Source organism: Laetiporus sulphureus (assembly GCF_001632365.1).
Source record: "Laetiporus sulphureus 93-53 unplaced genomic scaffold LAESUscaffold_7, whole genome shotgun sequence".
Lineage (NCBI taxonomy): Eukaryota > Fungi > Basidiomycota > Agaricomycetes > Polyporales > Laetiporaceae > Laetiporus > Laetiporus sulphureus.
This window is the reverse complement of record NW_024468516.1, coordinates 378219-403031: the sequence shown is the minus strand read 5'-3', so window position 1 is coordinate 403031 and position 24813 is coordinate 378219. Positions and strand designations below refer to the sequence as shown.

Sequence of the window (24813 nt, the reverse complement as noted above, 5' to 3'; positions counted from 1 at the left end):
GCCGACTCAGCCGACGCATCGTACGCGTCCGGGTCGTCCACCTCCACCCCGTCCATGACCCGTTCGTCGGTGGCTTCGACCGGCACTGCGGCTCCGCAAACTACTCAAGGCGCGTCTGCTCAGAAGGCGAACGGAGCGGCGAAGTTGAGATCGTTCTCGATGCTCTCTTTGGTGGCTGCAGGATCTGCTGCGATCTTCCTCCTTTCTGCTTGAAATTTGGGTTCAGGCTCGCTCTTCCGCTTCATCGACCATGATCCATACCTCAACATGTCACTATGTACTCAGCGGCTTGGGGTTAACTTTTAGTGGTGTTCAGGGTTGTACGCGGAAAACATGATACCTCAATAATGAATGTAGTAGTGCGTGTTGAGTATGCAGTGTTTACAGCCGTTCGTGACATACAAAAGCAAAATGCTCTTCGGTGAGCACACCGAGTGTTTGAAACGAACACTTGAATTATTACCGCGCGATTGTGACGTGACATTAGCGTGACGACACGCGTCGTCTTCGGGTAGCGCGCGTGTCACCCGCGCGTCTCTGCGTCTCATCTGATCGTCGTGTGCTGTAGCTGCTGCTTGGTCTTTGCAGGCGACGGAGTTGTCTCCCGTGGTCTGGAAGCTGAGCTCGACTGTTGCTGCATCGGTGGACACTCGTTTGCTTTTACGGCGTGCTCGCGAAGAGTCCGTCCCGCCACCCTCGGCTCCCACGCATCGTCTCTGGATGAACGAGGTCCCGCGACACCAACCAATTATCTCAAGCTCGTTCACAGCACAATGCCACGGCGAGCAGCAGCAAAGAAAGCTGTAAGGCTCTCTGCACGCCAATTGGAGAGCTCTCCAGTACCCTCCGACCGAGAGGACTCCTCGTTGATGTTCGGTGAGCCGTCCAAGGCCAGGAGTCCGGTGAAGATCACTTATGGAGGAAAGGCCAAGTTTCGAAACTCTTCGAGGAAAAGTAACGGTGCACTCCCACAGAGCCCCTCTGCCCCCGCTGGCTCTCGGAAGTCTCCTGGTGCACATGCCCGCGCGCTTCCGTCTGAGAAGAAGTTGCGCTTGAGGACTGCCCAGATCAGCCCCGCTCGGACCATAGACAGTCTGTCACCGCTGACTGAATCTGATTCCGACTTTGACTTGGAGCTTCCTCTGCCCACTCGCCCAAGCGGGCGCCGCGAGAAGCCATCTACACCACGGAAGGGATCCTGGAAGGAGTCCTCGAAGAACTCCCCCCTAACCCCTCTTACACCCTCCCGTACGAAATTATCTACACCGAAGACCACATCTAGTAAAAAGCGACCACGACCTGTGACACCCACTAAAGCTACTGCATCAGACTCAGATAATGAGAGCGCATTGACTCCTTTACCCTCGCTCAGCCCTTCTATCAAATCTACTGGCGGAACTCCTACCATTGATCTCACGGCGGATGAGGAGACTCAATCTCATCTCCCAAAGGCTATCCCTGCTAGCCTCATATCACAGCTGTCATCGCCATCGCCATCAGAACGCATCCAACGCGCGACCGCGGCGCCTACCACTGCTGTATCGGAAGATGTCAGAGCGGACGATGCATGGAGTCTAGCCAAGCTGGGCACATTTGTTTGGTTAAGGCTGGACAACCGAGGGGAAGTTGTTAACGAAGGGACGGAGAGCAGCGATGAGGAGTATTGGTGGCCTGCAAAGGTGTCTGTCCCCAGGTTAACCGGAGAAACAGTCGAAACTAATCGTGCATCAATGCAGATTGTTCATTCAGATGGTTCGCTGCAAGTGTCACTCTACGGGGAAAGCCCCCGCCGCTCCAGAGTTGTCGACATTAGCTCACCCTCACCTGCCAACGTTCAACCCGTGGCTCTGAGCGGGCTGCCCCGCTTCAATGAGCACACCTATCGATTCAGCAAACGACCCAGCAATACCCTTCAGTCTCCGCGGAAAAAGCGGAAGTCAGACATCGAAACGCGGTGGAAAGCCGCACGAGACCAGATGGTGGATGCAGAAGCAGAAGCCAATGACGGTCTGCCCATGCTCCTCTCTGGCTATGTTGAGAGAAATTCCTCGCCGCCATCGCCGGTCAGACGTTCGCCTGCGAAGAAGGCATCGGTTGTCGAGCTAAGAGCATCGAGTCCCTTGTCCGAAGAGCCTGTCAGTCCACGGAAGGCATGGAGGGCGCCCTCGTGCGATCCAACGTACGATGTCCCTGGCGAACTTGTGCTCGCAAAAGAGAAGCGAGGGTATTCAGATTACTGGCCTGCGCAAATCCTTGAATACATCAAGCCCACGAACCCGAAGCAGAAGCCGAAGTTCAAGGTTCAGTACTACGATGGGATCGTGAAGACCATCGAGAAGAATATGTTTTTCACTGCTTTCGAGAAGGGCTTCAAGACTTGCAAGGTACGTCCCAAGTCTGCAGGTCCGAATGCACTTCTGTGTCACTGACACATTGGGCTTCATCAGCTGGGCCGCGATCAGTACAACTACCGCATGTTCGAGGACGCCGATGAGTTGACCACCTCAGAGATGGCCAATCGCTTCATTTCAGAGCCGGTGGACGATGACACCCTCCGCACGCCCAGTCCCCCGCCGATGCTTCCTCCTCCTGCCTCCGAAGACTTTTACAATCTGTCGGTTGCTGAGCAGTTTAAATATGTCAACCCGGTTCTTGCATGTGTGATCGAGGGAGAGTACGGACCCGCGAAGGAGCGGCATGACGGCTTCATGCAAGGAGGCAATGCCAGGCGGAAGGTCTGCAATAGCGGCTATGCCAGAGGGTCGTTGCCGCCTGCGCAGGAGGAGGAGTTGCTGGGGCTTATCACGCGGTGGACCCGAAGGCGGGAAAGGAGACGTGAGTTGGGCTTCCCTTTGGACGGTTCAAGCAGGCTAGCGGTGCCGTCCGTTAACGTACATACCAATGGCGAGGGACAGGTATGTGCCTGTCCACATTTTCTGATACTGCCCATCACTGTTGCTAATGCATTTATCCTGTGCTGTAAAAGCCGTCACCTGCCGATGAGAGTACCCAGGCGCAAGAGGCTGCTGCTTCGCAACAATCATCGATGTCTATCTCAGATGTTCGTGGTCGTCTTGTTGACCAGTGCCGCTCGTTGATTCATGTGATGTTTCAGTCAGACCTGCCGCACTCGGAGGCAGAAGCGCCCCCTTCGTCGTATAATGCCGCTGATGTTGTGATGGAGGTGTGTCAGCCTCTGGGTCAGGTGGTTGTACGAGTCAATGTGTCATCTTCCTAGGACCAGGCCGTTAGGGTCGCATCTCCCATCGGCGATGCCTGTGACAAGGTCAGCGGTGTTGGTGGCGTCGCAAAAGCTCAGTGTTTGATGACTGAATTGATAGGCTGAAACCTTCCCGTCAGAGCCCAAGCCGAAGGAACAAGCGGCTTCGCAAGTGCATCAGGTCCGCTCGGCCGTTAGTGCTCGTGTTTATCTGACCCTTTGGTTATAGGACGCGCTAGCAGAAGCCAAGCTAATGGATCCGAGCGTGACGTCGGCGCATGAGCTCGAGGTTCAATCTGATAATGCACGGCCTCATTTTGCGGACCTGAACGAGGTCGATCGGATAACGGTATTTTTTTTCTCTTCTAACCAAATTTATTATAGGAGTGAACTGCTGATGGTATCGATGTGCAGTACTGCGGAAGTGTCCTGTTGCCTGAGGCTGTCCTACAGCTTGTGCTCTGGAAGGCAGGGCAGCGCACCTCGTACGAACTGCTTCCCGCTAGCGAAGAGCAGCGCCTCCATGATATCGCCGTCGCCAAAGTCAACGAGACATACTGGGTGCACGATATCATTAGATTGAAACGCGTAGCGGAAGGACGCCTGCTGCAGTCTGACGACCGGCCGCCTGCGCCCGGGTCGTCAGTGATGGCAGGCACGCGGTCGCGGCCACGAAGAAGATGAGCCAGCGTTTGGGATGAACTTCTTGGCGTGGTAAGATATCTGCCGTTGTATTTGTGTGGATTGCTATCGTAGTGTTTTGCTATACCCACGGAATACATCACTGGAGGAGTTGTTTATTGACATTGCCATGATGTTGAACGGTAACTGAATGATAATTCTGTGTGGTTTGGATCTGTAGCCGGTGCTTCTGCGTTCCACGTATTCCTAAGGTGCGTGTTCTGAGCGGGAGCCTCCCTCTCCAGCGCTGACATACGAATTGCTTCCTAGAAATAGCGAATAGCGGCCAGCGGCCGGCGGTCAGTGAGAAAATGTACCTGACGAGCTTGATGACACATTCAACGGTGAACATGAAGATTGTTCTATCGCGTTTGACGCCGCTAACTAGAAAATGTGCAACAATTTCCATGGGCTTCCCGATCGTGTCTACCCTGATCACATAAAATGACGGTACAGCACTCTGAGCAAACAACATTGAAGAATCCCCTCTATACGGGTCCCGACAAAGTTGTTTATGCGGTGAAGCCCCGAATGTCATTAAACTGTCTGAGGCACGCTGACATGAACTTTCTCATGCTACCCCCTTTCAAGCTACTTCTTAGTCTGCTTTATAAAGACCATGCACTCTTTACTGAATTCTTACTGCCTTCGTACTTCCAAGTTATCACACATGCCAATCTGCGGCCATCAATGCAAGCCGACGCAATTTTCCGGTCAACACTCGCCACGATGTTTGAGGACGGCAAAAGAATGCTGCCATCTCCGGCTACACAGGCGTTGAACGATGTCCTCCGTTCCGCTTCGAGAATCAATGAGTAATTAAGACGAACCGGAAGCTCGCCGTATGTGAACTGATATAGCGTGCTACCGTTACAACATGTGCATAAGCGTAGCATATAGATCGAACCTTGCGCAAGATGATCCGTGAACAGTACGTAAATTACAGAAATGTCATTCGTCCAGGAATAAACTACCGATGGGGGTATGTGGACCGCTAATTGTTCGTGAGGTCATCTGTCTAGGGGTCAGAGTGCTTGCAAGGTTCATCTGCGATGAGTTGCGGGAACGCGAGGTCAATGAAGAGAGGCTGCCGTTAGACACCATGTTCCCGTCGGACAGGCGAGGAGATCCAGGCACGACAAACGCTGTTCCCGCGCCATTAACAGGATCCAACGGGGATAGTTGGGGCGTGTACTGCGGCTTCGGACCAGGGAATGTGAAAGAATGGAGGGGTTGTACACGGACAGGAGAATGGGGACTATTCCGAGTTGACGAATCATAGGTTTTGACAGTAATGGACGGTGTTCGGACCGTAAATGACAAGAGCTTTTTGAACGGGTGGAAGATCGATAGCGATAGGCGTGAGGGTGTGCTGCGCCAAGGAGATGGTGAGTGGGCGCCGCCGTTCAGTGCCTGACCCTCCTCCATTGAATAGCTCTCCTTCGTGAATGCGCGCTCCTTTTTGTATGATCGTCGCAATGTACTCCTGATGCGATATCTTAGGCGGTACGTCGCCGCTGACAAAATGAGGGCGATGACACCGTAGAATAGGAATGCAACAGGAGAGAAGCCCAGCGACTGTCGGGTGAAGGATGAAGGCAGATGGTCTGCTATGCGATCCTCTATGGCTTCAAAATCGAGCAATGGTGGTCGTGCAGGGCCTCCTGGAGGGGCAGAATTGTCTGGCACTCTGTCCAGCGGATCTGAAAGTGGCCGGTCTGTGGAAGATAGAGGCGGGACGTCTTTGCTTGCTTCCAGCACCATCTTGCCTAGCGTCCAGCTGATCGCAATGTCACCAACGCTGTCCATGGACTGGAACATGGGCCGACCAAGACCCTTGTTCTCTGCTTGTTGCGCGACCTTGTCACCGTCTACAGTGCTGTTGCCGCCAGGGTCAACAATGCGAGGCATCCCAATACCTTCGTGCAGAACGTTGACAACCCAAGCCGCCTTGAAACATTGCATTTGCAGCCGTGATATCCCCACATTATCGTCCCACACGTTACCTGCCTCTTCACCGCCGACTGTAATCTCGTCTCCGCCGAGACGCCCTTGCTGGCGAGACAGTTCGTGCTGCCTGAGGATATTTGACCACTCTCTCGAGCAGAACTCCGAGGCAGCACGCTCGTATTGAACGACATCATATGACCCACCCAGGCCAAACACGTGTTCAGATGAGTACCAGTACTCAGAAACGCCAATGAAATGTGAGGCGGAAAAGTCTATAGGAGGCACATATACGCCGTTGAACAGACAATGCGCGTCAGGACATGGAGCATCTTTGTTCAGCAATGGCAAGGTCTTCTGCAAGCATTGCTCAAAAGAGCCTGTGCCTAAAAGCGTATGAGGTGACTTTGCGTGGTGACTGGCGGAGTCGGGTTGTACAGGTGCTTCAACAAGTCTAAGGTCCTTCGGGAGACATGGGTCTGGGACAAGCTCCTCGGAGGAAGGGGAAGAAGGTGCACGATGGGATTCGTAGTCGTTGATGGCTGAGCCTACGTATCGTTCGCGCGCTTGATTTGTACCGTAGCCCAACCACGTCGTTACAAACACTTCATGGTGTACCTCATGGCCGTCAAGCAGACGCAGCCTGACGCCCACGAGATTTTGTGCCTTCCGCCGCTCTTCCATGCCAGGCTCGAAAGCTATTTGAGTGGAGGCACCACCCATGTCTAGGAAGCCGTAGGTGAGACGGTCCTCTCCAGAACCGGCGAATCCGTCCATGAGATAGTTGACCGCAATCCAGCCAAACAGGCCTTCTTCCTCACCCGAGATTATGCGCACGCTTGACCCGCAAGGCCCAGCAGACGAAGGGTCGTCCAGTCGGAAATTTGAATGATCCCTGAAGTACCGGCATGTTGCCTCGAGAACCGCGCTTTGCTGTGCTGGAGAGAGCAAGCGCATACCCGCGGTAGCAAGAAGGAACAGAGGTGTGTCGGACTCCAGGGAAGGAGGAATGTGACTGCGAGCGTGGTCTAGCAGCGGGGCGAGATATGTTCGAATATCGTGCGGATTCTCCCCGAAGGATGATATGCCTATATGGATTAGTCCGCATATAACAAATTTACGGCATACAGAATTATGGTGCTTACCAGGTTCGACCTTCTTAGACCACTCTTCCCCCTCTCTCGTTCCCTTTTCCACCCTCGGCAGTGACCTGGGTGCATTTTCTGAACTGGCAACCCGGGGGTCCTTCCAGCTGTAGATCTGGAGCCTTGAGCCTGACGAGCCCGCGTCAATGACTATGCCAAACCGACGAGCTGTGAGCCATGAGTCAACGGAAGTGGGAGGCGGCATTAATGACAGTCATGGACAGAGATGAGATCGAGATGCGAACAATTCAGCCACAACGTGCGGCAGCTCAGACGCCTCCGACACCTCTCTCGATTCCTCTGCTCATCGCTCTCTTCGCGTGGCCGATATCACTCAGGGTCGTTGTTTGACCGATCTTGGTCAGATTGCAGTATAAATATTCAGTGCCCGGTAATGGTTCAAAGAACTAGGACGGATGGTACGCCGACATATGCTCCACTACGGGTACAGTAACTAATTTATGGCAGGCCCCTCCCAGGCCGAGCAGTTGCTACGGGTCACCTCTGCTATTGCTGCAGAACTCATCAAGGCCCACGATGCAAATCAGACCGTTTCACTGAATGAGCTTCGAACAAAGATGAGCAAAAGGTACGGGTTCGGTGGAGTGCCGAGGTTGGTGGATATCATCAGTGCCATCCCGGACGAATACAAAAAGGCCCTGTTGCCTAAACTGAAAGCTCGGCCTATACGTACAGCTAGCGGGGTAAGTATGAATGCACATATTTCTGTCAGATTCACTGATCAAGAACAGATTGCCGTAGTAGCTGTTATGTGCAAACCACATCGATGTCCACATATCGCAATGACTGGCAATATCTGTGTGTATGTGTATCCCTGCCCATCTCTACCCGAGATAAGTCATGCTCATCAACTGCAGATATTGCCCAGGAGGTCCTGATTCAGACTTCGACTATAGCACACAGAGCTACACGGGTTACGAGCCGACGAGCATGCGAGCTATTCGTGCACGCTATGACCCGTACGAGCAGACAAGAGGGCGAGTAGAACAGTTGAAAAGTCTTGGTCACAATGTTGACAAGGTACGCCGTCAATGTAAGCAGAAAATGCATTGTAAACCAAACGGGAATTCGACGCAGGTGGAATTCATCATCATGGGTGGGACATTTATGAGTATGCCGGAGGACTATCGGAACAAGTTCATTGCGCAGTTGCACAATGCGCTATCTGGATATACGGGATTCGATGTGGACGAGGCGGTGCGGTACGCTGTCCAGACTTTGAGTTAGGCGTATCCGATTGACATTTCGCATTGCAGCTTTTCCGAACAGAGTAAGTCGAAGGCAATTGGCATCACCATCGAAACGAGGCCAGACTACTGTCTAAGACCACATCTGAGGTGGGCAGGCAATCCTATCATGTCCATCCCGTGTTCATCGATCCCGTAGTCAGATGCTCCGCTATGGCTGCACTCGCTTAGAAATCGGCGTCCAGTCAGTATACGAAGACGTTGCCCGAGATACAAATCGGGGACACACCGTTCGTGCCGTCTCGGAGTCGTTCCACCTGGCGAAGGATGCAGGATTCAAGGTCGTGGCACACATGATGCCTGACCTCCCGAACGTGGGCGTAGAGCGTGACCTTGAGCAATTCAAGGAGTACTTCGAGAACCCTGCGTTCAGAAGCGACGGACTAAAGATTTACCCTACCCTCGTAATCCGAGGCACCGGGTTATATGAGTTGTGGAGGACAGGTCGGTATAAGAATTACACGCCAAATGTGCTTGTGGACGTTGTGGCGAGAATTCTCGCACTTGTCCCTCCATGGACCAGGGTATACCGAGTGCAGAGGTAAGACATCAGACGCTGTCAGTTTCCATAAACTGCCCATCCTGACCATCATTCAGAGACATTCCCCTGCCATTGGTCACAAGTGGTTGCGAGAATTCCGGCAACCTTCGCGAACTGGCGCTGAACCGGATGAAGGACTTTGGTGCGGAGTGTCGTGACGTGAGATTCCGTGAAGTTGGAGTACGCCGCTATCTATTGAGCAAACCTAAAATCCTCACGTTTACAATGACCTTCTTCGCAGATCCACGAGATCCATCATAAGGTTCGTCCGGAGTCTGTCGAGCTTCTTCGACGGGACTACACGGCGAATGGCGGATGGGAGACATTCCTATCATATGAGGACCCTGAGCGCGATATTCTGATCGGACTACTGCGATTGCGAAAGTGTTCTGACGAGGGCACTTTCCGGCCAGAGCTGGTGGAGAAGGAAGGTGCGGAGGGCGGTTGCAGCATCGTCCGTGAGCTGCACGTTTATGGCACGGCTGTGCCAGTGCACGGACGAGATCCGACGAAGTTCCAACACCAGGTATGCCACTGTAACTTGGAAGCTGATCTTCATGCGCGCTGATCACATCGTGCAATTCAGGGCTTTGGCACGTTGCTGATGGAAGAGGCGGAACGGATAGCTCGCGAGGAGCATGGCAGCATCAAGCTTGCTGTCATCTCTGGTTGGTTTCTCGTCACTGTTGCTTTTCACCTACTGACGGATGATCTTCGCAGGAGTTGGCACACGAGACTATTATCGTCGGCTGGGGTATGAGTTGGACGGACCATACATGAGTAAATCTCTGCTGTGACATCCACATGTAAGACTGGCTTCACCTCCACGCTGTATTGGTACATCGTCTCCCACGCTCGTGTCTATCTAAGATCCTGGATCTCCAAGCACCAACGTGTGGAAGTTTGGGAAGACAAGTTCTTCCTCGATAGTCTTCCGGATGACGTCCTGGATGAAGCGTTCGACACGAGTGACATTCTTCAGGACGTGTTTATCGGCTTGTCCGATCTCGCTCTCGATGTAAATGGACGGGAGAAGACGCTGTCCGATTGGAAGCGGTTTGCCTGTTCTCGTGTGGCCGGGTGTGGTTGGGGTATCTTCGTCTGTCTCGGAGGGTGTCCCTGCGGAAGGTGGGGTATCACGTTTAGGCCGAGCTCCGGCAAGAGGGCTGTAAGGATCGAGCTCGTCTAAAATGCAGAGGTGGACGCGGCGGCGCTCGCCTTCGTAGGCCACGACCACTTCACCGTTGAACAGCAAACCGATGACAGAGAGCTTAATCGGAAGAGACATGAACATCGGCGAAGGATAGTTTATGAGCAATGAGGTGGTCAAGGTCAGGCGGAGATTGGAGTTCCAAGTAATGCGCAGATGCAATTGTAGATTGGGGTGATTTGGCGGACTTGGCCCCTTCCCTTCCTCTGAGGGTGGCGTAGGGGAACGTTCCGCATCTCTCGATGCAGACGCGCCCGAGTCTGACGCTGGGGGCTTGTGCTTCGTAGGATTCGACTGCAAAGGGACAGACAGTGAGGACAGAGCAGATGCATAGAGACTGGGAGATGCGTATGGGTATGTCGGCTTGAGGTCAACTAGGCTGCTCATGGTAGGGTTCCACATATCCCTCGGGGAGCGCAAGGACGGCGTAGACGCGAACATGTCCATTCCTGGACCCCGTCCGTAGCGCATGTGAGGGGGGAGCATGTGGTACGGGGGAACGTCTTCGGCGAGACCCTTTCCCCGCACTGCCTTCCGGGACACCCACTCGTAGTCATCGTCATCGTCCGTCCACTGCGACTCCTTCACAGGCTCGCTGTCTTGGTCGTCCAATTCTTCGTCGTCCTCCAGGAAATCGCGATGGATGTCTCGAAGGTCCACGAGCTCAATATCAGGGCTCACTGTGCCAAATTCGAGGGACGTAATCTCGATAGGCCCAATGAAGGAGGGCCTAGCAGTGGTCGCTAGCTGCCTGTTCAGCGCATTCACTAGAGACGAAGCCAGCGGCTTGTCGAGCTTGTCCCATTCCAACTCAATCGACATGGTGTGCGCTGAAGCAGATCGTTATTGGGCGCTTAACAAGCACATCAGCGGTTTGGTATATATGCCAGATCTGATGATCCTACTTTGACAAACATGAAGCGGATCAAAAGCTCGCAAAGCTGGCAGAATGCGAGGAATTACAAGGTGAACACCTAATCTACTACCCGTAGCTGAAATATGAATAACATGAATCAAATATGCGCTATGCACTGGATAACTTGCAGTAGATTTCGTAATGAAGGGTGTTGTCTACGGCTGCAAAAGTCTTTGCGGCGGGTATCATGTCGGTCTCGTTAGATAGGCTGGTTCGTATGATAGCAACAACATTAATGCCAATGCGGAGTAGCGGGGTTGCCCTGTGACCCATGATGAGGAGAGGGTGGCGTCGGAATCGGCGAAGGCGTCCGCGAAGGATATGGCGAGCCGTAAGGTGCGCTCAGATACCGCGTAGTGTCCAGTGTCGCACCGAATAGGCTCTCGCTGTCGTTCTTGTCGTCCCCGAAGCCCATCGCGCTCGCGATCATGCGTGGACTGCCGAATGGTGAGGGAGACTTCTTCTGAGAAGAGAACTGGCCAATGATGGGTGCGTTCGGACTGACAGCCGCGCTGAACGATTTTTCTGACTTTGCAGGTATGACCGGGATGACGTTGGTAATAGCCACGAGCTCCTGGCCTGGAGGCTGGTTGTACATCCACGTTGCCACCAGCACGGTTGTCGATCCAATTAAAAAAGAAGGTGTGATGCGGAAGCCAAATAGTGCCACAGACGCGAGGAAGGAGAGGACGATGGATAGACTGGTTGCGAAGCCCTTAAGAATATTGTCCGAGTACTTGATGACAATCGCGGTGATCAGCCCGCCCAGCACCTGTACTGCGACCGTCGCCCAAGCCCATCCACCAAAGTTCCGGAAGAAACCATAAATAATCCCGTCCCGCACATACATGGGCGACTTCTCCCAGAAGATCGGGAGCACGGCGGGGACGAGGGAAAATAATGATAGCTGTACGTTCCGCACCCACAGGTCCGCCTTCGAGTTCTTGAGCACCATCTCGAAGTAGACGCCAGCGAGGCCAGAGGTGAAACATGCTGCTGCCACCGCACCGAAGCCCTTGAGCGGGCTCATGATGTGGACGTGGAGCGGTGCCGACTCGTGAGCACTACCAACAGGTGTGTTCTGTGGTGCAGATGTAGTGCTGGTCTGAATCTGCACAATACCGACCCCAATGGCGAGGAAGAAGAGCGAGAGCCATTTTGTCGAGCCCAGCTTCTTGCGAAGGAGCATGACGGAGAACGCAGCCGTGGTGAGGATCTTCATCTGGTAAGTGACCTGGAATGTAGCGACCGGTAAATTGCTGATGGCGACAAACTGCAGTGAATTCTGCACCACGTAAAGGATGGCCGGTATTGACAATTTCCAGCAATCGCGGCTGAAAATCTCGCGACATACTCTCTGCAGCGCCCACCACCAGACCGAGATACCCTTACCCGACGCGTCAGATGCGTCGACAACCCTAAGGAAGGCTATGACGAATGAGATGGATCCCTTGAGCAGCTCGTTCAGGAGCACTGCGGATGCAGGAGAGTACGCCTCTGATGCCGGTATCGATACCCGTGAGTAGTGCATCACAATGGACAGAGCAGCATTCTGCACTGCGAGTGTGACCAAGCTATGTGTCAAAAATTCAGAGACAACGCCAAGCCTCTCTGACGGCAGACCACTCACGAGACGTATTTCAGCGGCATACCACATATTGTCGGTGCACTCTCCGATATGCTCGGGCTCGGCGGCACGTCGAGTGGGGATGGGGGAAAGTGCACGGGGGACATCGGCGGCGGGGTGGATGCGGGGGTCAGCCGTGGACTCGACCATGGTGGCACCTGAGCAAAGCTGCCATCGAGAGGCGAAGGGGAATTAGTCCGAGCAGTAGGGTATGGTCTGTGGTACATCTCCAGACGCGTAGGGGATGATACGCCCAGTGCAGAAGCCCTGCGAGGTAGAGAGTGGTCCATGTGTCTAACCAGAGGCGAATATCAAGCCAGCGCGAGTGGTGGCGATCCTTGGGCCTGTTTTGGATAGAACCGGCGGCTGCACGGGACGGAACGTGTTAATATGCAAGGAGAGGCTGGAGGCCGTCAGCCTTGCTGGCCGTGGTGGACGCGATGGTGGACAGCGAAGACGTGGGCTGAGATGATCAGGACCGACGTGGGGGTGATTGGGAAGCGGCCGCCCCTCGTTCCTCATTTTTCGCCAGTCGTTAACCGCAGAGGCGCCCGCAGCGGACTACCAGCTTCAATCACCGGCCTAGACACTCGGACGCTCTCATCGCTTACTGCTCGCGCACCAGCATTCTATTCCGCACAACCTCCTCAACTACACGTAACTAATTCTACGCAGCACAAAGAACACAAGACAGCCCTCCATCGATACCGCTCAGCCGTGCAGCCGCAACCTGGATGCGAAAGGTAGAGTCAGCCATAATCCGGAAGGCGCTCGGAAACAAAGAAACGATCGCGACCATCATGTCGGTGCCCCAGAAACCTCAGCCTCGCCTTACATTCTTCACGCTCACCCGACGTCTACCAACAGACACCCAAGACAGGGTCGTACCGTGAGCCGAGCGCGCGCCTCACAGCAGCTCGCCCAATAATCGCTCACCGCACTGGGATGAGTTATGTTACCAGGGTTTTCTTCATCGGTTGGGCACCACATGTCAGTCGCAGAGAGTTGAGGTACTCACATTAAGTCGAATAAAATGAACGTCATACAGAAGCGCATTACACGCAGAGAGCTAAGAAATGTAGATGATCTCCAGGTGATCCTGCGTCCTGACCTCTCGACCAGAGGGAGAAGCGATCAGCAAAGATTGTTTTTGAGACATCTTCGCGAGAGATTTCTCTACGACGTTTGTCTGGGCCGCCTAATCCATGGATAGCCAGGCCTACAAAGGCGAGCGGAGGAAAGGCAGCAATTTGGACGTCGAGTGTTTGAAAGAGCAAAAACTGCTCGTTGAAGCGCTATACGCCTCTCGGCGATCGCCGAGGCGCCGCTCGAATGTCTCTTGTCGGACCAATATGGCAAGAACCTCTTCACCCACCGATTATGGCGACTCCGCCCCCGCCCTCTCAGTTTGCGGCTCTACTTCGCCAATCTAAATTCGCGTCGTTTGATCCAAAGATCGCGCAGTCCTATGTCTCTTTTGGTGGTCATTGCCACCGCGGAAACTGGGGATTTAAGCGACCCTTACCCATTCGCCGCCGGAAAGCGACCGTTACGGTTAAGGCTATCGATTCCAGGGAGGAGCAGACAGAGTGGAGGAGCGCAGAACAACAGAGCCGATGGATACGGATGTGGGAGGAAGTGGGTGTGACACCGCGTGTGGAGTTTGGGAGCTGGGCGGAAAAGCTGGGTCCCTACCGCGACATTCAGTGGGACATCGACTCCGAATTCAGCCAGGGCACCAAGAACGCGTCATCGAATAATCGAGCGGAGGAGAAAGGCCTCAGAGAGAGGAGTACGGCTGTGCCCAACGTTCACGCTATGTCCGATAGTGAGTTTGAATGCTATCTGCATAAATTGCGGCAATTGCGACCGGAATTCCGCAAATACCTGCAGCAGCAAACGGAAAAATCCAAGCAGGAGGGGAGAAAGGATTCTGACGAGCCTGTCACGCTGTGGAGGGAATCTCATCGGCCAAACCAGGAGCAGTTCAAGGACTTCCTCCAGTACTACGCGTACCAGAGATTCAAAGAGCCGAACACCCACCTCATCGAACAGCAGCCGCAGCGCTTTGGTGGACTCAACTACAGTCATTCTCCTCCCCTGCAAAATCATTTATTCACCAAGCCCAGTCAAGGCCGTCTTCTGCAGTCTAATATAACTACTCAACGTGGAGGAAAAGAGGGTTACGTCGCTAGCTTTGCTGGTGTTTTGGCGACTATGCGGAAGGGTGATCGCGGCAGCGGGGTCCACCCTATGGATTGGAACGCATTGGAGAAGGCTGGAGAAGGCATATCGAGGAATCCCAATGACGGCGTTGTCGCGGACCTTCGCTTCCGAAGCGCAGAACTCGTTTCGGCTCCGTCGACGGTCGCACAGCATTCGGGTGGGAAGGATTCTCTCGCGATTATACGCACCGAGGTATATTCTGTGGGCACGGAGCATCACCGTCGAAACACTCACATTCCCGGAACGAGAGAGTACGTCGCCAATGATGAAGATGAGATCACTACGGCCTCGATGCTCACGAAGCAGCCTACTACAACAACACCGAAATTCGATGACAAAGTGACAGCGGATGGTGGTCATCGTCTGATGGACGTGCTGAGCAATATGATCAAGAACTCGACGGGAGGGACGGGACAGACGGGAGCTCCGTGAGGCTAGACAATGGTATCATTCGGTTTGTACCTTGTGACAACAGTGTCATAGTGCCTTCAGTTGCCTACAGCTATATGTCATGCCGTGACCCACTCTTCAAGCACTCGTGAGATATCGCCCTTCTCGAGCAGCATCTTCTCTGCCTGTGCGCGAGGTACCTCCAACTCATGTACCTGTTACAAGGCATGAGTGGGAGCAGTGCTTGGTAGGAGGCATGCTCACAAGCAGGTCCACATCTTCCCGTCTCACATTATGGGACTCCTTGATTGTCTTGGTGCCGGGCTTGTCGAGCAGTCCGCTTTTGAACGCTTCTTCCATCTTGCTTTTCGAGTACGCGCACCCATCTGCAAACTGCACAAGTTGCTCAGCCGATCTCACAGAACAGGCAGACGGAGGCGCACATTTACTATGACTTCAGGCTCTGGTCGACCATTACTGCGCGACAAATGAGCCATGATGTTCAGAGGCTGCCGCTAGCTAGCGCAACTAACTCGCACTGTTTGGAACACTGCGAGCAACTTGGCGTCTATTCCAGCACAATCGCGAGTCGATCTGGTCACGTGGTCTACACAGCCATGTGCGATGCGCATGGCCTCCGCACCTAGTAAGCAGGGCCACCGCGGTCCCGCATTTACATCTTGACTCGATACCTCCACCGCATATACGCGTCTCTCACTTCTCTGAGCTCTTTTACACCATGGATTCCTTTGAAAACTTTCAGTATGACTCTGCATCTTCCTATGGTGGCATGGATGTCGTCGACGACACCTCGTCCGTGTATACAGCAAATACGACCAGCCAAAGCCACGTCCCGGTTGATCTAGAGAACCTCTCCCTCAGCGACGACCGTTCGTTTGTCTCCTCTCCTACCGGACGCAGAGCTGGCGATGGCCATGGGTCAATCTCTAGCAGCATGGACGATGATTTCGATGCAGTTCTAGACGATTTGAAGGATGAGGGCCAGGTCGACTTACCTCCCCATGCTTGCAGGTATGTCAATATAGACTGCAGACCCGAGTTTTTACTGATGTTTATTATAAGCTATTGTGGCATTCACTCTCCTGCTTCTGTCGTGAAGTGTCTCATTTGCTCCAAATGGTTCTGCAACTCTCGTGGCAACACCTCTGCTTCGCACATTGTCAATCACCTAGTACGTGCCAAGCACAAGGAAGTCATTCTTCACAGTGAAAGTCCACTCGGAGAGACCGTGCCAGAGTGCTACAACTGTGGCAGCAAGAACGTCTTCATGCTCGGTTTCATTCCCGCCAAGAGCGACACGGTGGTTGTTCTTCTTTGCCGGTGTGTAGAACATCATTCGCATGACCTGCCTTTACTTACACTGTGGCGCAGGCATCCTTGTGCGGCTATATCGAAGGACATCTCTTGGAATGCCTCTCTGTGGGCACCTCTCATTGACGACCGCTCTTTCTTATCATGGCTCGTGAAGCCCCCCAGCGAGACTGAACAACTTCGATCGCGTCAGATCTCATTCCAGCAGATCAATCGTCTCGAGGATCTGTGGCGCGAGAATGCGAACGCTACGCTTGAAGATCTCGAGAAACCGGGCGTAGATGACGAGCCGCAGCCAGTCATACTCCGCTACGAGGATGCATATCAGCATCAGAACATCTTCGGGCCTTTGGTCAAAATAGAAGCAGACTACGACAAACGCCTGAAAGAGTCGCAGACCCAAACCGATATCACAGTCCGGTGGGATCTCGGTCTTAACCAGAAGCGAGTGGCTTGGTTCTGCTTGCCGAAGCTCGAGAGCGGCGAAGTTCGCCTTGCCGTAGGAGATGAGCTGAGGCTCAGGTATACTGGGACATTGCACAAGCCCTGGGAAGGGGATGGCCATGTGATAAAAATCCCAAACAGTACGCAGGTTTTGCTGCCGCATAGATCGAGACGCTAACTTCATTCATAGATGTCTCTGATGAGATCGGACTCGAGTTGAGGAGGTCTGAGGGTGTGCCTTTAGAGATCAACCACAATTACACCGGCGACTTTGTCTGGAAGTCAACTAGCTTTGACAGGATGCAGCTTGCCATGAAGACATTTGCAGTTGACGAAAAGAGCGTCAGCGGCTACATCGTGAGTAGAAGTAGACATTGCTTGCTATCACGGTGTTATTGACTATGCGTGTAGTATCACAAGCTTCTAGGACACGAGCTCGAGCCGCAGGTTCTGCGAACCCAGATGCCTAAGCGGTTCTCGGCGCCGGGGCTTCCGGAGTTGAACCACTCTCAAATGTATGCGGTCAAGAGCGTCTTGCAGAAGCCTCTAAGCTTGATTCAAGGTCCTCCCGGCACGGGCAAGACGGTCACCTCGGCGTCCATCGTGTATCATCTAGCCAAAATGAACCCGGGGCAAGTTTTAGTCTGCGCCCCATCCAACGTGGCCGTTGATCAGCTCACTGAGAAGATTCATGCGACGGGACTCAAGGTTGTCCGTCTTACTGCAAAGTCACGGGAGGCGCTCGATTCCTCTGTATCGTTCCTGACTTTGCATCAGCAAGTTGCAAACAACACAACGAACGTCGAACTGCAGAAGTTAATACTGCTCAAGAATGAGCAAGGAGAACTAAGCTCGAACGACGAGAGGAAGTACAAGGCGCTCATCAGACAGTGCGAGAAGGAGATTCTCAGCGCTGCTGATGTCATCTGTTGCACCTGCGTCGGTGCAGGTGACCCGCGTTTGAGCAAATTTAAGTTCCGTACCGTTCTCATCGATGAAGCGACGCAGGCCGCCGAACCAGGTATGTATTCATGTGCTCCACCAACGAAATCGGTTAGCTGATCATTGTATGCAGAGTGCTTGATACCGTTGGTACTTGGTTGTAAACAGGTCGTTTTGGTTGGTGACCACCAGGTGAGTTGGATCGGCTTTTGACTCGAGATCATAGGCACTGACTTCGCTTCAGCAACTTGGACCTGTTATCATGAACAAGAAAGCCGCCCGTGCCGGGTTGACTCAATCACTTTTTGAACGCCTGGTTGTCCTCGGCAATCGTCCTATCAGATTGCAAGTCCAATACCGCATGCACCCGTGCCTGTCTGAGTTCCCGTCGAACATGTTCTACGAAGGGACGCTGCAGAACGGAGTTACCGCTCCTGAACGATTGAGGAAAAATGTTGATTTCCCATGGCCTGTCCCTGACACGCCCATGTTCTTCTATCAGAATCTGGGGCAGGAAGAGATCTCGTCTAGCGGAACATCATTCCTGAATAGGTACGTGCCTGGTTAACTTACATATATATATGTAGACTCAATTATCCGCTTGTTAGAACGGAAGCTTCCAACGTGGAAAAGATCGTAACCAAGTTCTTCAAGTCCGGTGTTGTCCCGAGCCAGATTGGCGTGGTAACGCCGTACGAAGGTCAACGCTCCTATATCGTCAACTACATGCAATTCAATGGGTCCCTGAAGAAAGACCTCTATAAAGAGATTGAAGTTGCCAGTGTTGATGCTTTCCAGGGGCGAGAGAAGGATTACATCATCCTCAGCTGTGTCCGAAGCAACGAGCACCAAGGCATTGGTTTCTTGAACGATCCCAGGCGATTGAATGTGGCATTGACTCGCGCGAAGTATGGAGTAGTCATCCTCGGGAATCCGAAGGTTCTGAGCAAGGTGGGTTGTCCGATGATTTACGCTATTGTTTCCAGGCACTCACGCCTACTAAAGCACCCGCTATGGCACTACCTCCTGACCCACTATAAGGAAAAGAATTGCCTTGTTGAGGGTCCCCTCAGCAATCTTCAGCCCAGTATGATCCAATTTAGCAAGCCAAGGCGCACTCTCGTCAAGGCGATGGATCAGTTCCGTAGGCACGAGACCAATGCTCGGGACTATTTGGGAAGCGGTGTGACAGGTGATGGTGCGTCTAATTCCCGTGTACGTACACTGACGTATCCGTGCTGATGGTTCTTCTGCAGGTCGCCGATCCGGCACTCCCAGCCGCTTTGACCCTACCTTTTATCGCACGCATGATGCAATAGGATACGTACCTTCGGATGTTCAGTCTCTGCGTTCTCAGGCGACGTACTCTTCAGGTTTACCCATATTCGCTGCGAATGGCCCCTTCGGACCGGGGATGCAACGACCGAATGGCGCGAAACGCAGCACATATGGCAGCTATGCAAGCTCCATCATTTCCCAGGACGTTGGTCCCGGAGGCACCGACACAGCTAGCGTCGTGGGCAGTGCGATTGGACCTGCCGACCGTCCTATCAGCAGCATGGCTTATTCACAGTCTGATAGACTTCGACGCCGCTCATCATTCTCTTCCACTGCGGGGACATCGGACATAGGCAGTCTGTCTCAGTACGACTACAAGAGTCAAGACGACGCCACTGATATGGACGACATGAAATCGCAGTACACCGGAACTCAGTCTGGCGTTACCGTGTTCTAGCGTCGTGGGATAGGTTCGATTGCAAAACATCTCTCACATGTTCGGCTCCATTCGACGATTTGTCGGAGCGTGCGCTGTGCTGCGCGGATGCCCGTCGCGACCCTGCATTTTGGAACCTTGTCCGTCCGTTCATGTATCAGCTCGCGGGTAGGACATGCCTCATGCCGCCCTTGGCACGTTGGCATGCTAGCCTCCCTGGAGCGCAAGTCCGCTTGTTCGCGGGGCGCTCGCCCGTTCACGCACAGGCTGTGTTTCATGCGCGCAGCGCACTGACCTGGCGTGGGCTGCGGGTCTCCAACCTCATCATGCTTCCTCCCTTCTATGCAGTATCTCCGTATGTCCGTTCATACCACGCTAGCTCGCAATACATGTTCTCTTTTCTCGATGATATCATTTCATTGTCGGTGATTATCGACAGTTGTCGTACGACTCGCCAAGAGTGATAAGTATGAATTTGCTGCAATGAGGCACTGTCAGCGATCCGCAGCATCATCCATCATTATTCGAGCCCAGGTATACAGATGACCGATAAAATGTTACATCACAACTACAGATGTGTTGATAATTGGTGCTCGATTCCGCCTTCTCGCCGACACCTCGCACTAGGACCTTTCCCTGTCCTCTGACAACATGAATGAAGTACACTCGTAGCGCATGTCAAGCTCTGGAAGAACTTGGACGGGTATACTCTGGGCTGACGTCTTCTGAACCAGGTAAGGTATGGGCGTGAATATTGGTAAAATGATGGGGAGCGGTAGATGCAGTGGGAATGGACGTTGCGCTGCGCTAACGAGGTCGTTGCGCGTAGAAATCTGCCGAACTAACCGTTGTCGTCGAGTGACGAGCTAGGCTTGTATCGGCTGGGCCTGTCGCTGCCCGACGACGGGAGAGCCGTGGGGAGGACGCTGATGGTGGTGTGGCGTTCGTGCCGAGTCCGGTGGTGCTGGTTCCGTGCGCAGACGCTGACCCGGCGCTGTTGGCGTCTGCGCTTGGAATTTTTTTGGCGGGCTCTGGGGACGAGGCTCAGGCGTGTAGGGCGATGTAATCGCCGCAAGTGAAAGCGACGCTCTCCTCGAGGAAACAGACGCTGGGGAGCGAGACTCAGAGCTTGGTGGCATGCTATGAATAGACGAGGGGGACATTGAAGGATGAGGATCGTTTGGTGACCTGACCTGCATAGCGTGGTGCGATTGGCTATGGGAAGCGGGCGGTCGGCTCGGTAGCGTCGGGCTGCGTATAGGAACCAGTTTCGGTTGGCGATCGGACAATGCTTGGGGCTCCACTCGACTAGCAGGAGGTAGATGCTGAAACGCACCAGGGTACGTCGAAGGGCCTGCGGATGGTGCAACCTGATGATAAGGGGTGATTGCCGTTCCCTGTATATGCTCGATACGTTGGGTGGGGCCCGACGGTATGGTATTCGATGAAATGCGCTGCCGAGATGCGGTACCGGGCACTCCGCTAGGCACCAACCCTTGGATAAAAGATTCCAATTGCGCCACTCTCGCCTTGAGTTCATCGTATTCAGACCGCGTCACATACTTCTCCCTAAATCATCATTGGCATGTCATAGTCGACTGCGGGCCAAACACTGCTCACATTGGTTCAATTACATGCCATTGGCATTTATTCGGTTCCCCGCGTCGCACGCAAGGGCCACACGGTTGCGCCCTGTTCATCAATGGCGATAGGTATTATCAGAGGGTGCGGAAGCGAATACAATGAGACTTCCGACCTGTCACATTTGATCTTGCGTCTCTTACACTCTGTACAAGTCATTGGCATTCACAGGTTCGCATGAATTTTGACAGAAGATTGTGAGAAGAGACGAGAGGGAAAACAGACGTGAGGTCAATTGACTAGCGATTAGGTTGACGTTCGTACCGGTACAACTCAATGCCTGTCTGCGCCTCTTCTTCTTCGGGGGTTCTTGCGTCTCCACCTCTGCGTCGGACTCGTCCTGCGGGGGACGAGAGCCTGTCATGAAAATAAGGTGCGCAGGCGCGTGACGCAGAGGATATGCGCACCGACGGCAATAGCTGCTGGAGAAGAATAGCTGATTGATTGTCTACGCCCGTAGGAAGGGTCCGTAGACATGGAGAGCGGAAGGTCTGGGTGCAGTTGACGAATTGAAGGCAAAGATGGATGCTGCGAGGAGCCCGCAAGTGCGGCGATAGGAGATTGTTCGCGGTGGTGCATCGCGCCGGGATGGGTCCCTTTAGGAGGATGTGAGGAGGAGTTATGCGACGGATGACTTGTAGGATTCATGAGCGTCGAGGGTGTAAGCAATGGTGGTTGTCTAGTAACACTCCGAGGGACATAAAGTGTCGAGCCATGGATCCGAGCCTGCGAGCCGGAAAGATTTATGGTAACGGACAGCCCAGCATGTCCGGGTCTCGTGCTCAAGTTTGGCTCCAACTCGGGCTGGAGACGATCTAAAAGGAGGTTTGAATGTCACAGCTTGACGGATGACGATAAGATGGTTATCGACTCACTGGAATGGCCCGCAAATTCCGTAAGTGACTGATAGCCAGGTGTGTATTATGCGCCAGTGATCCGGAGTTGGGTGGAACGGTTCGCTACATTTTCCTTGACAACCCCGCCCCGTGATGCGGGGAGGCACCGGACAGACCGCAAGGAGTTAGAGCTGACATACCATACACTCCTGGCGAGCACCGCCCTGCTTGTTCGTCGGAGACATGCTCGGAGTCGGGCGCGGAGCATTAAACTTTTGAGTCAATTGTTCGGCAGCCACCGATGAGCATTAGTATTCTGCGTTCGTAATCCGTGCAATCTCCGTGTTTGAGATCAACTTCCCCTGGTGCGGTTGCCAGTGTTCTGCTTCTTCGGACGACCTGCGTTAATGCTGCACCCGTGGCCAAACACCGCTCGGCCTCTAAGCCGAATTGCACCTCCCATCTCTCACAGGTACATCTTCATGCCTGATAGGAGGGAATCGTCCATTCCCAAACGATCCTAGCGTCGTACATCATCTGCTCACGCGTATCTCCGTCTCGCAGCGCATGGGAAACACACCACATCTCTCAGACGCTGCCGGCCTGCTCTCGGATATGGCAATTCTGCACTGCCTTTTTGGCACCTTGCAATTTCAGCGCTGCTGTACCCCACTCTCGGCACGAATAAGCCACCCCAGGGCCCTCTTCATTGCAGCTGCTGCAGACCGCCGCAGCTGCTTCGCTCATCTGGGTGGCCTCCAAGCTTCCCCAGTGTTCGCTTGCGAGTAGTGCTTCCAAGACGGAAATTCGCTCTCTATCATTCGCAAGCTCACCAGCCTTGACAGAGTCCTCTCATGATCCGAACAGATGCTATTCAGAGGCCATCGTATCAGCGGCTCGGGTCCCAGGTGGCTGTCGAGCTTGCTATCCCACAGGTGCGACGTGGACGCCACGGCCATTGCAGTTATACCCGAATCAAGTATCCCATGTGATGTGCCACACAGTTCGTCCGTTTCACAAGCCCTTCTGCTCCCGGCAGATGCGGTTGTCATGATATTCCGAGTTCCCTTCCCTACTTGACCGGTCAAAGGGATCTGCCGCTTCGCCCTCTGTTGCGTTCAACCGTATCTCCGAGAAAGCGTTCGGCAAGCTAGTGCATCGATGCTGCAAAGCGGTCTCTTCCGTGCGATTATCCACATTGAGAGGAATTTTGTAGGTTTGATCGATTATCTGGAGGTACTCATTGTCTATCAGAGTCTAGTCGGTGAGCTCCATCTAAACCTAACTGTGCATCGATCAGCCTCATGCGTCAGTCTGTCACTGACATCCCTCCTCACGACGCAGCACGGAATTACTTTATCAGTTACCAAAACATGTATATTGGTGCCCAGCTGATTGCCAAAAATCGGTAGAACGTTGTTGTCTGCTTTTCTGCTCCTGAACCGCCGCTGTCAGCTAGATGCTGAACCCGAATGATCGTCGAAAATTTGGATCGGCCCTGGCTTACTGCTAGGTGCCCTAATTGTGTTCTTTATGGAGACCTTACTCATATCAGCCATCATTCAGCAAATAACTACAAGATCGACCGTTGCCCCATTTGTGACGGCGTATCTGAACAGTCTGCGGCCGCTCTACTCCGTGTAGTCTTATCGGATGCTTCACAGCCTCCATCTTCTTGGCCACATCGCAAAGTATGCTGCTTCCTTTATTCGCTCCAGCTTCGGGAGGAGATCGGTATTAGAGGGGGGTACTGTAGGGTACTGTCTCAGGCCATGCCCGACGGCTTCAGTAAAATTAGAACAGCTGGCGCATGAGGTATTCGTTGGAACCAGTCTTCTGTCATTTTTCAGACGCATATACTCAGTTCTCTTCTCCAGGAATGAATCTCGGCTGCAAAAGTTGCATCAAGCCGGGCTGCTGACGTCGCTTGACCTTTCTTTTAGGTTCAAATTCTCTTACTGACGTTATGCCCCACGGCAGAACACTGCAGCTCAACTGCGCTAACCGGCCTCCCGGGATCCGAAGGCATGTGAGCATCCTTAATCAAATATCTGAATAATTTTGATCATCCAGAAGTTCGTCTCGGTTCTTCCAGATTCCTGTAGAGGAAATTTTGCTAGAGGATTCGCTGGACGCAGTCCTCGTGTGTCTGAAAGGTACGTGCTGTGCTGCGGGTCAGCATGTAAATGTCCACCACAACTCCTGTGCTGAACCCATCCGGCTGCGTCATGGGCTTCTCGCCGTGCTTGTGCGAAACATGTTTTACCACCTAACATAGGCCGCCCCCTCGGATGTCTCCATTCAAATGGAACCACGAGTTTGTTCGGATTGAAGCGAACGCCCTATATCTGAGTGCTCTGTCAAAATATTTCTATCACTTAGGACAAGGCGAACGCCCAGGATGAACACACTCACCGTGCGTCAGAGGGACGCGCAAAGTAGCTCATCTCCATGTGCAATCAGGCGCGGGCCTTTTAGACTGTGCCAAATTTGCAGCCCATATCAGTGTGTCTTCCGCTCCTGCTCCGCGTCAGCTGACGGCCAGCATAGGTTGAGCGCTGCAATGCTTCGCGGCTTGGTAGAGGCTCACCATCCGTGCCGCGCCCACGCAGCGTGCACATTGCTCGTCTCGGCGATCATTGTACCAGCTTCCTATAGTGGACAGAAGGTACGTTGCTTCCATCGATATTTACGCGTGCGGAAAGTTCCTCCGCGGACCTTGCGGTCGATCTC

General features: G+C 53.5%; 7 protein-coding genes across 7 annotated transcripts; 3 read left to right on the top strand and 4 right to left on the bottom strand.

The window, feature by feature from the left end:
* The first annotated feature begins 546 nt into the window (after positions 1 to 546).
* On the top strand, positions 547 to 4076 carry LAESUDRAFT_810577 (uncharacterized protein). The gene is made up of 9 exons (XM_040914236.1): positions 547 to 1679; positions 1737 to 2384; positions 2448 to 2915; positions 2987 to 3061; positions 3116 to 3184; positions 3239 to 3286; positions 3342 to 3401; positions 3450 to 3569; positions 3635 to 4076. Exons 1-9 carry the CDS (start codon positions 774 to 776, stop codon positions 3902 to 3904), a joined length of 2664 nt encoding a protein of 887 aa, XP_040767315.1. The 5' UTR covers positions 547 to 773; the 3' UTR covers positions 3905 to 4076.
* Positions 4077 to 4981: 905 nt separating this feature from the next.
* Positions 4982 to 7198, bottom strand: LAESUDRAFT_602918 (uncharacterized protein; the record flags this gene model as incomplete). The annotated part of the gene is made up of 2 exons (XM_040903084.1): positions 4982 to 6936; positions 6994 to 7198. Coding segments are annotated over 2 exons (2160 nt in total), but the record flags the coding sequence as incomplete, so codon positions are not given.
* Positions 7199 to 7262: 64 nt separating this feature from the next.
* Positions 7263 to 9736, top strand: LAESUDRAFT_722537 (histone acetyltransferase ELP3). The gene is made up of 11 exons (XM_040908229.1): positions 7263 to 7412; positions 7462 to 7697; positions 7746 to 7816; positions 7872 to 8034; positions 8092 to 8216; positions 8271 to 8351; positions 8401 to 8802; positions 8859 to 8982; positions 9044 to 9328; positions 9389 to 9470; positions 9523 to 9736. Exons 1-11 carry the CDS (start codon positions 7388 to 7390, stop codon positions 9597 to 9599), a joined length of 1671 nt encoding a protein of 556 aa, XP_040767313.1. The 5' UTR covers positions 7263 to 7387; the 3' UTR covers positions 9600 to 9736.
* Positions 9668 to 10834, bottom strand: LAESUDRAFT_646517 (uncharacterized protein; the record flags this gene model as incomplete). Its single annotated transcript, XM_040903991.1, has 2 exons — positions 9668 to 10218; positions 10351 to 10834. The coding sequence occupies 2 exons, from the start codon at positions 10832 to 10834 to the stop codon at positions 9668 to 9670; spliced, it is 1035 nt and encodes a 344-aa protein (XP_040767312.1).
* Positions 10835 to 11160: 326 nt separating this feature from the next.
* On the bottom strand, positions 11161 to 12845 carry LAESUDRAFT_756522 (uncharacterized protein; the record flags this gene model as incomplete). The annotated part of the gene is made up of 2 exons (XM_040912184.1): positions 11161 to 12502; positions 12559 to 12845. 2 exons carry the CDS (start codon positions 12843 to 12845, stop codon positions 11161 to 11163), a joined length of 1629 nt encoding a protein of 542 aa, XP_040767311.1.
* A 1042-nt stretch (positions 12846 to 13887) lies between these two features.
* Positions 13888 to 19624, top strand: LAESUDRAFT_712083 (uncharacterized protein; the record flags this gene model as incomplete). Its single annotated transcript, XM_040906883.1, has 13 exons — positions 13888 to 15209; positions 15325 to 15543; positions 15787 to 15817; positions 15935 to 16203; positions 16255 to 16512; positions 16564 to 17087; positions 17138 to 17304; positions 17359 to 17968; positions 18023 to 18081; positions 18116 to 18441; positions 18477 to 18840; positions 18895 to 19087; positions 19146 to 19624. The coding sequence occupies 13 exons, from the start codon at positions 13888 to 13890 to the stop codon at positions 19622 to 19624; spliced, it is 4821 nt and encodes a 1606-aa protein (XP_040767310.1).
* Positions 19625 to 20304: 680 nt separating this feature from the next.
* Positions 20305 to 22325, bottom strand: LAESUDRAFT_810571 (uncharacterized protein; the record flags this gene model as incomplete). The annotated part of the gene is made up of 7 exons (XM_040914235.1): positions 20305 to 21172; positions 21224 to 21295; positions 21360 to 21390; positions 21509 to 21601; positions 21652 to 22059; positions 22120 to 22147; positions 22281 to 22325. The coding sequence occupies 7 exons, from the start codon at positions 22323 to 22325 to the stop codon at positions 20470 to 20472; spliced, it is 1380 nt and encodes a 459-aa protein (XP_040767309.1). The 3' UTR covers positions 20305 to 20469.
* Between the last annotated feature and the right edge of the window lie 2488 nt (positions 22326 to 24813).

Bases quoted from the DNA above. Each gene is read 5' to 3' on its own strand.
- LAESUDRAFT_810577 (XM_040914236.1), top strand. From the start codon at position 774: ATGCCACGGCGAGCAGCAGCAAAGAAAGCTGTAAGGCTCTCTGCACGC. The intron at 1,680-1,736 runs GTGTCTGTCCCC...GCATCAATGCAG, and splicing joins AGTATTGGTGGCCTGCAAAG to ATTGTTCATTCAGATGGTTC. The intron at 3,062-3,115 runs GTTCGTGGTCGT...GTGATGTTTCAG, and splicing joins CATCGATGTCTATCTCAGAT to TCAGACCTGCCGCACTCGGA.
- LAESUDRAFT_722537 (XM_040908229.1), top strand. From the start codon at position 7,388: ATGGTTCAAAGAACTAGGACGGATG. The intron at 8,035-8,091 runs GTACGCCGTCAA...AATTCGACGCAG, and splicing joins TTGGTCACAATGTTGACAAG to GTGGAATTCATCATCATGGG. The intron at 8,352-8,400 runs GTGGGCAGGCAA...TCGATCCCGTAG, and splicing joins TGTCTAAGACCACATCTGAG to TCAGATGCTCCGCTATGGCT.